The sequence below is a fragment of the Carassius gibelio genome, chromosome B11, assembly GCF_023724105.1.
Source record: "Carassius gibelio isolate Cgi1373 ecotype wild population from Czech Republic chromosome B11, carGib1.2-hapl.c, whole genome shotgun sequence".
NCBI classification, from domain to species: Eukaryota; Metazoa; Chordata; class Actinopteri; order Cypriniformes; family Cyprinidae; genus Carassius; species Carassius gibelio.
The window spans coordinates 4,660,405-4,674,445 of NC_068406.1; the positions used below are offsets into that span (position 1 = coordinate 4,660,405).

The 14,041-nt window shown below is 36.1% G+C and overlaps 1 protein-coding gene across 1 annotated transcript; it reads left to right on the plus strand.

The window, feature by feature from the left end:
• The first annotated feature begins 429 nt into the window (after positions 1 to 429).
• On the plus strand, positions 430 to 5,716 carry LOC127967909 (endothelin-3). Its single transcript, XM_052568668.1, has 4 exons — positions 430 to 1,221; positions 1,817 to 2,036; positions 4,036 to 4,173; positions 4,708 to 5,716. The coding sequence occupies exons 1-4, from the start codon at positions 1,149 to 1,151 to the stop codon at positions 4,724 to 4,726; spliced, it is 450 nt and encodes a 149-aa protein (XP_052424628.1). The 5' UTR covers positions 430 to 1,148; the 3' UTR covers positions 4,727 to 5,716.
• Positions 5,717 to 14,041: the final 8,325 nt, after the last annotated feature.

Below are 14,041 nucleotides of genomic sequence, written 5' to 3' on the forward strand. Positions count from 1 at the left end.
CATTATTCATTTTACACCATAACATTTGTCAAAATCACAAAATATAATTGTTCATAGTGGTCTCAGACGTTTCGACCCACAGTATTTTTTTATATATTTGAACTACAGTTGTAAGTGCTATAAAAAGGATAAAGAAGATTAGAATAATATTTAATTTATATTCTAGTACTGTTAATGCTTTCTACTACTATAATATTCTTAGCACCATTTTTTGAAGAAAAATGTCTCAAATGAGACTTGACCAACACACAGTAGACAAAGAAAAAAGAAAAATCTAGTTATCTGGAAACTTGCTGACAAGTAAAGACCCGAAGGCCAGATGTCAGGATCTGATTGTTACCACATGTCACACTTTAAAAAAAAATAGAAAGTAAGATAAGATGCATGGACAAACTGCTTTGTTCAGCCCCCACACTGATTATAGCATTGAAAGGTATGGTGGAGATTAAATTAATCATCTGGCATTGCAGTTTCTGGACATGAACCACTCTTGAATCATTTTACTAACAACTCATGTCTAAAGCTGCATTTTAAGCACTTTTGGAAACTCCAGTGTGGTCCTTAGATTAATGGGACTGCTGATAGAGCATATCATTTATGTCTATTGAGGTAGGGGAAAAAAACATTGTAATGAGAATAAAATGTTGAAAGAAGGATGAAGGATTTAGGATTTTTCTAAATTAAAATAAGACCTCTGTAATTACCAGACTTGTCATATATTGGAGCAAGTAGCCTATTAACCGATCTTATTTGATAAAGTGCTGAAGTGACAATAAAATAATGTTTTACCGCGTGCGTGACTTAATGACACACACAAGACTGATTCAGCCGTGACAACAACACGTCAGTGCGGGGTTCCAGCGGGTGGTGCCTCGCAGACTGAGAGGTGCTCACTATAAAACCTCCAAGAGCGATGCTGTTCCGTCAGCCCTCGAACCTGAGAGCACTACAGAGAGAGCACTGCAGACAGAGCACTACAGAGAGAGCACTGCAGAGAGAGCACTGCAGAGAGAGCACTACAGAGAAGCGCGTTCATGCCACTGACGAAGAACATGTTACTTTCCACTCCGGTTGGATCAATCAGCACTTCTGGTCGATGCTGGATTTTAAACTGACTTTGTTCACGGAGACCCTCAGGAATAACTGTGATGGCAAGGGTGTCATTATTAATACATTTGGGGATTTTGCTGTTTATTGGACTAATAGTCGCAATGGCGAACGGTGGGTTTAGATTGCATTGCCCCGCATTTCACGTGGAGAAAACATGTACAGTCATTAGTCTAAAATCACTCTCTGCATATAATTTAAAAAAAAATTACTCTTAAGCACACAACATTTTAAACATTACACAAAGGGTTTGACGCCACTGTCACATGACATTCAAAAAGTGATTTATAACATTAGGCTTGAATTGACTGATCAAAACTATATCTGAAGGTTTAAGACCTTTTGTTTCTTCGGGGGTTCAAGACCTTTATCTCATTGGGTTGTGACCCCACTGCTTTAATAGCTATGTTTCACCTTGATTAGACCTAAGGCTTGACCCTTAAGGTAGCCTAGGCTACTTTCGATTTTGTAGAATATAATGTCAACCATATTAGGGTTAATTATATTTTGAATTCAATAAATGTTTACCACATGAAGAAGGTCTAGCCCACATTTGTAAATGAATGGACGTTTATGGTAACGGAGAATTATTAATCAAAATGTGTGACAGATAGAAAGGCGTTTGTCAGCGTTTGGTGCTGTTGCAACATGATATTATTTTAATGTTTAGAATTGCCATTTGTTCTAATTAAAGCATTTCCATGTGCAGGATTTTCCTCCTTTCGTCAAGATGCGCTGATGAAGAACAGCGCGAGGGATTTAACCAAAGCATCAAGTGTGACTCCGAATCAGTTTGATGAGTCTGGATGTTATTTCTGCCAGATCCTCAAACCTCGGAGGAGAGCCAAGAGATGTACGTGTTACTCGTACAAAGACAAAGAGTGTGTTTACTACTGTCACCTGGACATCATCTGGATCAACACACCAGAGTGAGTTTCTAAGGCTGGATAATAATTATCAGCAGGTGCTGAAACCTGTGGAAGCTTGTTCTTTGCAGAGTGGGGTTTACTGTGCCTCTGACTTTTAAATTAAAGACAGGGATACGACTGCGAAAACTTTGATTTAAGCAGCCTTTATGTGATATAGCATAGCATAGCATAGCGAGCAGTGAATACATCTGACAGTTGTATTAAAGCACAGTTAGGACATGAAGACACCAAAACATTTGTAGTTAATAAAACTTAAGGTGGCAAGGGTCCCTGGATCATAATAATGCATATTACTAAGCAAATGTGTTCATTGAAAATCCATCTAACATATTTAAGTTAAATGTAATAAAAATGTATTCGTAATCTTTTTTTAAGAATACTAGATATTGTGCAGATACAATGGTAAAGATGCAAAAAAGTTATGAAATAATTAAACCACTGTCTACTTAGAAGAAAAAATGGAAGAATAAAATAATAAAGATTTGGTTGCTAAATGAAAAACAGTTAGCTGTCTATGATTTGTGTCTTAGAAGCAAAAGTGAACTATTAGATTTGGCAGTCTTCTTCTTAACAGAGACACATGGACAAACCTCCTCCTTTCTGTCAGAACTAAATTATTTCTGGCCTGCCTCCTTCTTTATTACAGATAAGATTGCAAACTCCTTGTGTAGTTTAAACAAGCCACATGCATCATGCTTACCCAAAATGTTCATAATAACAATTTATTGCTCGTGATTAGAGAAACTTATCTTAATTAAGAGGTGTTGGGGGAAATGTTTCAGCTTCTGCTACAGGCGCTAACTTAGTCAATTCCTAGAACTATATGTTACCAACTAAAGTTGCTATTTTAATGTGTGTGTGTGGGGGGGGGGGGGTAAAATATATTAAATTTTAATGAAGAGAATTTGTCATGTTTGTAAAGAAGAACTCAGACATCTTGAAATGTCAACACAGCTACGATAATTCTTTGCACTGAGAGTAATTATTATTCTCCACCACTTGTCTAGCACATAAGACTGGCTAAAGAGACGGGGCTGGAGATCAAAGAGACGCTTGCAGGACAGGATGTTTGCAGGAGTAACTCTGAGCAGATGAAGCCCATGGCTCCCGGAGTACAGCTGCTCAGATTTACTGAACAGCAGTCTGCTTTATTAGTTCCCAGACAGTATAAATAAGAGTCATTTACTGAGGTGTTACCAGAAAAACACAAAGCTTAATGAACTATTGGGTGGCCTGCAGTGAGTTATCAAGGTTACACAAAAGCAAACTATGCCTTTTGAGTATTTGAGTCCACACTTTTGAGCTGAGATTTATTGTTAATGAAATGCAAAGGTTATGTGTTTTATTGTATTTGTTATTCTTACAGTCAAGTATTTTTATTAATTAATTGATTTACTTAACACACTACTTTTTTCTAGCTAAACTTGGTTGCCCATTAATAGGATCTGTTTATGGAAGCTCTGGAGATTTCACCAGAATTGAAGCATCCTTCATCCTCAAATCCTTTGTACAATTTATTTATTTATTTTTTGCTAATTTAATAATGCTTGCTGATATCAAGTTCAGTTCTCTTAAGTGCACGTTTTAAATCCATGCGTCTGGGTATGTGTGCATTGAGGTTGGAATTCCCAGCACATCCATAGTCCAGACTCATATTTTCTGACTTCCGTATTATTGCATGGTTCAGTGTCACATTTCAGACCTCCTGGCAGATTGTAACCTGCTCTGCCGGTGCAAAAGAAAGATCAAACTGAACAGGGTGTTAACAACACTGCACAAAGACTCCCAGCACACATTAAATCCTTTTGGTTTGAACGTCCAACTTTAAGGTGAATGGAGACATGATGAACAGTATAATTTAGAGGCAAACTTTGAACTTTCCTTTAAACCTTGCTGGATTAAGTCCTTTAGTGCATCAAAGAACTGAAAGCATTTCTCACTTTCAGTGTTCGTCAGTGTTTTCTGTAACTCTAAGGTCTTAACCCTTGTGTATTGGCAGGCGTACTGTCCCATACGGCCTGTCGAGTTATAGAGGATCCCAGCGGGTGCGGCGTTCTGCCAAGGACAGCGTCGGAGGTCAGCGCTGCGTGTGTGCTGTACACAACAACCAACAGTGTAATGCTTTCTGCACTCAGAGGTAACAATACAACCTCAGGACACGAAAACACCAACACAGACTTATTGGAAAATGTGCTTTTAATCTACATTTTTGCAAAACTCTAAAAATGTGCATAATTCACTTGCAGGACTGTTATTTCCCTTTTTACACACATTGTTATTAGAGGAGCACATTATTGATTAATAAATACTTATTTCTATGTGGTTTCTCGCCCAATACTACTGTATGTTATGATCTCAAAACACTTTCTCCATAGCACATGATTTGTAAACTAATACATTTTACATTTTCATGTTTGCATCACATTACATTCTGCATATGACATAGTAAGCTTGCTCTTTAGCTCACCTGAAACAGATATGCATTTTCCAATCATTTTGCAATGTCACCACAGCCAGGTTTTTCCAATGAGCCTGGATTGTAAAATTAAAAAGTAATATACAGTAGTAAAAAATATATATTTTTGTAAATAACTTTAACAGCGTAGGCAGATGCAATGCAACTGTTTTCATCCATAGATTTTAAAGTGACAGTATTTTTGCTCTCATTCAGTAGGGGGAGGACAACATGACTGTCCATCGGAGCACAGCTAAATTGATATTCACTCATCCGTTGGACTTCTTCTTCATTCTTCTGTCTGGAGAATCACCTCAGAGAAAAGGTTCATGTCTATTCAAAAGGAAGGCTGTTGGAATTCCATTACAGAGAGGGAGAATTAAAGAGCAGAGAGATTCGGGAAGTACTTACGCTGTCACCTACAGCACCTACTGTAAGCTAACACATCTCTGAAGAAGCCATGCATTGACTGCCGCTCTCGGTGAGACACATTCAGGTGAGATGTCTGTGAGGGTCGAAATTCTGGACTGTATCCACCTGCACCTTTGAACTGACTTCCAAATCAGATGTGCACGATGGAGTTCAATAATCACCACCAGTCACCATCATGTCATATGTTTAAAGGACTTTGTTAAAATACTTCTTGAGCAATCCATTTATAAAAAGTGCTGTAAAGCAAACTCTATATTGCATTGCATAACATTGGCTTATTCTAAAAAATATGTTCATATTTAATACAGCCTTTCATAGTTTGATACAGGAGTATACGTTTCCTCAAGAGTATGAATAATTCACAAAGCAGACAATAGGTAAAGTCCTAGCTTTCCTTGAGCATAAAATAAATATTGTATTTCACAACTAACCAAAAGATGTCCATTTTAAATAACACAGTAATACACATCCTACTGAATAGTTGTGATAAAGACTATATGCAATAAAATATTTATTCCACTAACCAATTTTTTTTAATATAATATTCTCCAAACTGAAACAAAAAATACGTTTTCTTCCCATTTCAAACCATTACGAGGTAAAATATCCTTAATTTATTCATAACATCAGCAGTGAAAAAAGCACATATGGCAGAGATAAAATGAAATAAAATACATACAAACAGATTGTACCTGTTCTTACTTTTCATGGCCGACACACAGGTCATTATGTATGTGAAAGTCCTGTACATATTTTCAGTTTAATATTAAATTAAAACCTTTTTTATAACCTGTTTTTATACCCATGAGTTGTGTTGTTGTGTGCTCTTATTAAGCTCAACTGTGAGCGACAAACGTCAGAAATGTTGAGATTCTTTGAAACCTGTGGATCAAATGTAAGATGAATGCCTCCTGGCCTCTGGCTAGATTATGTTCTCTCATTACTTTGCAAAGGTACGTCTTATCCTTCCACAAAGGGGGCCGGGCAAGCATTGTTTACTGTCTTGGAATATGCCCTCAGAACACCCTGAGAAATAAGAGGTAATATCCTCAAAAACAGGTATCCTCATCTAGGAAAGAGTTTTCAAAAAGAACAGTATTGTTCATGAATAAGACTTCGGTAAATGAAAAGGCTTGCACCAGGATTGAGTGATCCAAAAAATAATAAGTGCTCTACACACAACCTTTGAAAAGATCTCATTCATAATATTTAATAATATGATTCCCTCTTTCTTTAATGAAAATATCCTTTGGCTGCATGCTGATTTTAGTTCAGAACATTTCTTACACATTTGCTGACCCGGAACTAATCATTTCTCAGCTCCTTACAAGACCCCCCAAGAGACTACCACAAGGAAGGTTAAGTCACTTAAATCTACCACCAAAAACACAAAGGTGTTGAGTAACAAAATTAAGGGTTTTTTGTAGCCCTGGCTGTCCAGTTTTTCATCTGCTCAGACTGAAGTCTGTCTGCAGAATCTCTCCATGGGACACTCCATGTTTTTCCTGGAGCCCGGCAGCACTCAGTCACTTTTTTCTTCGCAACAGGTAATAGCTTGATGTGTCCCTTTAGGATGAATTGCTGAATTTTAATGCTGACTTTGGCTCATTGGCACATTTTATCTGCACAGCGTGACAAAGCTATAGCTGACAGCTATAATTGTTTAAACAGAGCTCATTCTCATGCAAGAAAGCAAGCAATGCATTTGTTACCTAAAGCTACAGTGCATACTTAAAGAACACATCAGTCTTAGTTTAATGCTCAGTATCACGCGTCCACTATGAGACATCACTCCAGGGGAGTAATCACGGTATCTTTTCTAACTGTGTAACACGTCACATACATCATAGACGTAAAACAGTGAGTCAACACCTCTGTCTGAAACACTGTCTTTAAGACATCTGTGATACAATATAGGGTCTTAAAAATATTATTCAATTGAATTCAAGTTTATTTGTATAGCACTTTTTACAATACAAATCACTGTAAAGCAGCTTTACAGAAAATTAAGTTTCTACAATATTTAGTAGTAGCTAATAAGTGGTGAAATTTTCAGAAAAATTAATACAAGATGAACACAATTAACAGCAATTGCTATATGATGCAGTCACACTTATAGCAATAATTGTTAGTTTTGTTTGTTGATTCAGGGTCAGCATCATCTGTGGTCCTCTGAGGGTCAGCATCATCTCTTCTCAGGTGTTCTGGATCCAGACTGGAGCTTGTGTAAATCCTGTGGCAAAACATAGAAACAAATAGAGACATCATTAGCATAGCTGCTGTTCCAACAAAGTAAAATTAATTAGTTTAAGCCAAGCTAAAGAATAAGAATGTATATTTGATTAGATGCAACTACACTCACAATTTAAGAGATGCATTATTCGAATGCTTGGCGAAAGAGATGTGTTTTTAATCTAGATTTAAACAGAGAGAGTGTGTCTGAACCCTGAATATTATCAGGAAGGCTATTCCAGAGTTTGGGAGCCAAATGTGAGAAAGCTCTACCTCCTTTAGTGGACTTCGCTATCTTAGGAACTACCAAAAGTAGTACCAAAAAATGGATTGTAACGTTGTATAAGCTTGAATGGTTTTGGGACGTGACCTAAAGATAACAACGAGTTAATGATATTGAGAAGCGGTTCTTCGGCTACAGGTAACAGCTCTTTCAGTAATTTAGAGGGTACAGGATCTAATAAACATGTTGTTGGTTTAGATACAGTGATAAGTTTATTTAGCTCTTCCTGTCCTATGGTTGTAAAGCACTGCAGTTTATCTTTGGGTGCGATGGATGAAACTGAAGTGTTAGACGCTGTAGAATCTACATTTAGTATTTCTAATGTTATCTATTTTATCAGTGAAGAAATTCATAAAGTCATTACTATTTAACGTTGGTGGAATATTTGAATCAGGTGGCGTCTGGTAATTTGTTAACTTAGCCACTGTGCTTTTGGTTTGGTTATTTTCTATATGTTTGTGTATGTGATCTACCCTAGCAGTTTTTATAGCATGTCTGTAGCTGGACATACTGTTTTTCCATGCAATTCTAAAAACTTCCAAGTTAGTTTTTTTCCATTTGCGTTCAAGACTACGAGTTAGTTTCTTGAGAGAGTGAGTATTACTGTTATACCATGCCAAAACTTTAATCACGAAAATATTTTTTCTAGATCCTACATTCAATTTCAATTTTGACCTCACTATTCAGGGAACAGACACTCTCTTAACAGATTTGACAGCACAAGTACTTTTTTTTTTACCTCCAGGTAGCGAATCTGCTTCTAAACGTGTCCTCACCTGCACTCAAAGGTAGACATACATCTGCCATTAAAGCAAGTAACAGTGAGTAAAGCAATGGTAAAATGTGTGAATAGAGTAATTAGCAATGCAAGCGGGATTTGCGGCAACCACTCTGGTGATGCTAACATGCTATAAGCTAAATAGCGGACTCAGGAAATCAAAATAAAACTAACGATAACAAGGTGCTCTGATTGTTTTTGTTGCAGAATATGATAGAGGATATATTCACACGTTATAGAAACGAAAATTATGGTGTATAAAATAAGTATTGACAGGTGTATGTTTTGACAAAACTTTCCACCTTTGTTATATTATAGATAAAAAAGGGTTCATAACAGGTATTGTTTGTGTAAATAAAAACATGATCAAGCTAAGTTTAACCACTTCATTATAATCACATTCAATATTTAATTGCCAATACATCTGTCAGTTTAGCAGAATGTTTTTTTAAGCAAAATGTTAACTGAATTTAAAAAGCAATTATTTGAACAAATTTAAAATCAATTTAAAAAACTTGGTGAGCAGTGTGTTTTGATTCATGAAAGGAAAATATATTTTGAGATCACTCATTATGTTGTCAGGGATTTAATCCAAGTTCCACTTTTTTAAAGCTGAGCCTCGGCGGTAATACTTTCACAGACATAAGCCTCGTATTGTATTCCCAACAAAATTATTCACACATTTCTCTCAAAATTTGCTGGTTTGCCAGTGGTTTTTGGCTCATGAAAAGCGTTTGAGTGTGCTGTTTAGGATGGGTCTGTGGTATAAGAGTTATTACACAGAATACTGCACTCAAAAATAAAAGCTTGATGTGATATAAATAAATAATTACAGCTAAAATATGCAAGTCGCATATACAAATGAACTGTTATGTGTTTAATATATTGAAAGCTTAAAAAGACCTGGCACTTGGTACTTAATTTAGTTTTGTTTGTTCATGCGATAAAGAGTTTGTATCAAACCCAGAACAAACATGGCATAATTCACCCTGCAAATTGTAAGGCAACAAGATGTTTTTGAGTGTTACCAAAGCCATTTATTGCATTTATTCAAGCGAATGGCTTATCAATTAACTTACAGATCTCATTTATTGTCTGCATCCTGCATGATGTTTCTGAGCATCTCTCGAAACATATCGACACTGGTTTAAGGAACTGTTTTTAACTGCCACTTAGGACTTGCATTCAGGACATTCAATCAGACTAACAAACTTTGGTGAAAGCACATGCTTAATATTTCCTGGTGTTTTTGCAGTGTACTGTTGGCACTATGGCAATACTGTATGTGCATAAAAAAACGTGTTCTTTTTCAGCCAGGGAAAACAGAAGAAGATAATTAATAAACTGAGAGATAAGCATTCCAGTACTTCTGGGTCATTGTTGAAACAGGCATTGATGATACAGAGCACGTTCAGATTTGAAACCGCATCAGTGAAAGCTTAAAGTGCATGCCAAAGTAGATGTGCTGCTACCTAATCATATATATATAAAATATTTTTATTTTTAACTGGCAACCAAGGTAAGTTCCTGGCATTGGTTCATCTCATTAAAGAAAAAAAAACATCACTGCACACCGTTTTGACATCTACAGAAAGCTATCCTCTTCTTCTTGCTGGAGGGAAGTTGTGGATTTAGATTTTACATGTTTTTTTAATGTACCATATGTGACCCTGGAGCACAAAACCATACTGGGAGTATATTTCTTGCAAAAACAAAAAACACTGTATGGGTCAAATTTATAGATTTTTCCTTTATGCCAAAAATCATTCGGATATTAAGTAAAGATCATGTTCCATAAAGATATTTTGTAAATTCCCAACCGTAAATATATCAAAACCTAATTTTTGATTAGTAATATGCATTGCTAAGAACTTCATTTGAACAACTTTAAAGGTGATCTCAATTTTGTGAAATTGACCCTTATGACTGGTTTTGTGGTCCAGGGTCACACATGATTCTATGATTTTATGATTCTGACTGTTGAAGGATTCATTTGTGGTCAGTAGTTCTGTCATCGTTTGAAAAGGATTTGGCTATACTTAAAACACGAGTAACTGATCGAGACAAACAAACTTACCCAGAGCCACAAGACAATAACAAAGAAGCCAAATGAATTATTTATGCCCAAACAAATAAACAAACAAATAATACATCAGCTTCACCTGCTACAGTACATCTTAACAGAAAAGCTGACACACATACTTGTTCTAATCTGGTGAAAATGTTTCTCACTGTGATTATTGTAGGATGGCCTGAGTAAAAGATCAAAATTGTTTTAAATATATTAATTGTGTGTGTGTGTGTGTGTGTGTGTGTGTGTGTGTGTGTGTGTGTGTGTGTGTGTGTTTTGCCACCTTTCTGTACTCTTAAAGCTAAAACACTTGTAGTAAGAAATGTTTCGTTAAGTCTTGTACATATTTGGATACTTCTTTGAAGAGCTGACACCAAAAGATTCCTTCAAAACTTTCTAGAAAACCTTGAAACTCACTAACCTGCTCCAACAACAGTTCATTGTTTCCAGCATCATTCAAATCTACACTTATGTTTAAAAATAAATAAATAAATGTATAGGTTAAAATAAATAATACAACTCTCAAAAGCCTGTAAAAAGTGCAAAAACTATTGGTAATCATCTGTAGTCAAAGTGCTTAGTAAAGGCGTCTCTCTTCCCAGACTCAAGTGATCTCCAACAGAAAATTAGGAATGTTTGGCTCATGAGAATCAAAATCTACAATAATTGAGTTGGTAGTTTAAATATTAGATTCAGTACTGACATCCAAAATCCACAATGTTGTTGTTGTACCACAGCGAGGTGAAGGCATGAATGAGCCAATGTTCTCAGGTCAAGGTTTGCCATCTCTGCTTGTGAAGAATAGAATCTTCTCAAATAATGATGTATGATACATGGATTTCATATGAATTGCTTTTTATTTTTAGAATTAATTTCTTAAAGAACACCTCAATCTGTGAACATGTTTTTTATATAATTGATTGACTGATTTATTAATGAATTGGAAGAAATTGGTTTTAAGTCAGTTATTTCTATATTTTGCTGTAGTCTGCCAGTAGTAAATATCAGTTCGTTAATTTGGCCATTAGGAGTAATAATGCAGTGAGATGTGTGTGATGCAAACAGAGATGTGATCTGTCTGGAGTCAGATGAAGAAACAGAACACACTGAGACAGACTCAATCCAGAAGAACTGTGGCAACGTCTCCAAGATGCTTCAAAAAAAACCTATACCTGCAAAGCAGTACTTATAAAAGTTTTAGGCACTTTCATTAAAATTTAGTATAATGAGAATTCTGTCAAAATATTTGGTGTGAGCATCCTTTGCATCTAAAGCAGCTTTTGTCCTCAGTTTTTCTGGGAGCTTTCTATTAAAGCTGCAGTAGGTAACTTTTGTAAAAATATATTTTTTACATATTTATTAAACCTGTCATTTTGTCCTGACAGTAGAATATGAGACAGATAATCTGTGAAGAAATCAAGCTCCTCTGGCTCCTCCCAGTGTCCTATTGCCATTTGCAGAAATACATCGCTCCCGGTAAGAAACAACCAATCAGAGCTGCGGTCCGTAACTTTGTTTGTGTTCAAAATGTAGAAAAATGTATATAATAAGCGAGTACACCATGAATCCATTTTCCAAACCGTGTTTTAGCTTGTCCTGAATCACTAGGGTGCACCTATAATAAGTGTTTATATTCGGACTATTTTAGATTGCTTCGGGGATACCGCAGCGGAGTAACCCAGTACCTTTGTGATTCTTCATAGACATAAACAGAGAGAAGTAGTTCCGGCTTCGATGTTCTTCCGCAAGACGCAAGCAGTTCTCTTTATTAACCGCTAGAGCGTCAAAAGTTAACGACTGCAGCTTTAAAGCATCTTTCAAAAACATCTTACTGACCCCATTTATATATTGCTTCTTTTTATTTTCTCTCCACCTAACTATTTTTGCAGAACCATATTTGAAAATTATTATGTAAACATTTTATACAGACAGGGATCACAGGAGTGTCCTGAAAGAGCTTTAGAAAACCAAGACAGCTCAAGTGATTTATCAGTGTACACCTAAAAGCATTTATACATTGATTTATAAATGATACATACCCCAACAATGCAGATGTTAATATGATAAAATACATGGGAGGATTTTTTTTGACACGCAGCTGCAGGTAAATGGCTTTACTTTGTGACCGGGATTCTTGGAAAAATGACAGAAACACATTATATCTAAACAGATTTTTAACTCTTGAATTCATTTTATTATTTTATTTTAGTGGTGCTCAACCTGTTATTAGTGATTCAGTGTGGTAATTGGTTTTTCATTAGGTCCATCGCTGCGTAATTTGGCAGCATGACGAGGCGTTTGTAACAAAGAAGGATGATGCCCCAAAGGCAAAGGTTTAATATGGTGTTTTTGCTTGTGGGGGCTTGAGTGAAACAGGAAAAAATCCTCCCAGGTTGGTTGTTCATCACAGCAGGAGTAGTGGGAGAGAGTTACAATTTATGTTTTTGTAAAGTTAAGACATAAATAACGTGACTTGACCGTGGGTCCATTCCCAATTTCCACCGTGAGAGTTACTCTGCTTTATGAAGTAAACAGTGAAGAAAAAACGGCATAGTTCTTAACCATACAAAAGAGTTAAATTAATAATTAAAGAGCTGATCCTAGAGTCCTTTCTTTACTTACAGCAAGCCAAATTATTTTATTAGTAGTTACATAATTCATAAATGCCATTTAAAATGATCATTGTAGTGCTCTGGGCTGCTCAGAAGGACTGGGTACAGTTTCCTCAGGTCTTTCTGTGTCTCCACAAAGGCTTACAGTACAGCTCACACAATTTGTAATGAGAATGCTATTGCCAATAAGCATATCCAAGGAGATCATGCAGGTCTGGGAATTATTAAAATTGCTTGAAGAGCTACAGTCTCCATTGTGCACTTCCAGCTGTATTTTCCCTTACCACTGGGTGAGAGAGGTTAACATTATTTTCCTTAATTGTTATTTTCCAGCTTCAGTAGCTTGTCACTTTGGAATTATATATATCTTTATGATTTCTACTAATATGATCTTTCAAATAGGCATCAAAATTGTTGCTATGCTGCTCATATGGTTGATGAAAGTTCACATCTGGACTGTGAGAAATCCCCCCAAATCCCGCTGTTACACAAAAACGGTTTCTTAAAGTGTGCTCAGTTTGTTTCTGCTCTGTTAGCTTAGATCTGAGATATCAGAATCAGACCTGTTTTAATAAGAGTGGAGGAGAGGAAAATCAATTTAAAATGGTACATCAGATGTCCAAAACTCACTACAATACAGGAGCTTCCATACTAACCAACAAACTAATCTACCAGAGACAAGTAACACCAGAAAAGCTTCACATTTCATACTGTGGCCCAATTTAAAACATTACTTTCCAGGGTATGTCAGTAAATGGCTGTTCTATTAAATGCTGTTTGGACTCAACTTGCTCAACAAAACCTCAAATTGGCCAAAAAAAATATCACATTGGCCATCATGAATCATAATGATATTCTGACGTGAGCCTTATTAATCTATCATCATATACTGGAGGTGCTATTTAACTGTGTTTGAGTACTACTACAGATCTTTGTTAAAGCAAACCTGTCTTCATAATACGAGGGTTGTCAAGTGAGGATGAGGGTCAAGTAACGATTATTTTGAGAGATTGTAATAGTGAAGGTCTCTTTAGAAAGCACTTGTATTGCAAAGTAACCAAGCTGTATATTTAGTCGAAATGACTAATTGTCAGTTTGCTTCCAGAAAAAATGAGAAAATCCAGAACCACAGAAAGTTAACT

Bases quoted from the DNA above. Each gene is read 5' to 3' on its own strand.
- LOC127967909 (XM_052568668.1), top strand. From the start codon at position 1,149: ATGGCAAGGGTGTCATTATTAATACATTTGGGGATTTTGCTGTTTATT. The intron at 1,222-1,816 runs GTGGGTTTAGAT...TTCCATGTGCAG, and splicing joins AATAGTCGCAATGGCGAACG to GATTTTCCTCCTTTCGTCAA. The intron at 2,037-4,035 runs GTGAGTTTCTAA...GTGTATTGGCAG, and splicing joins ATCTGGATCAACACACCAGA to GCGTACTGTCCCATACGGCC.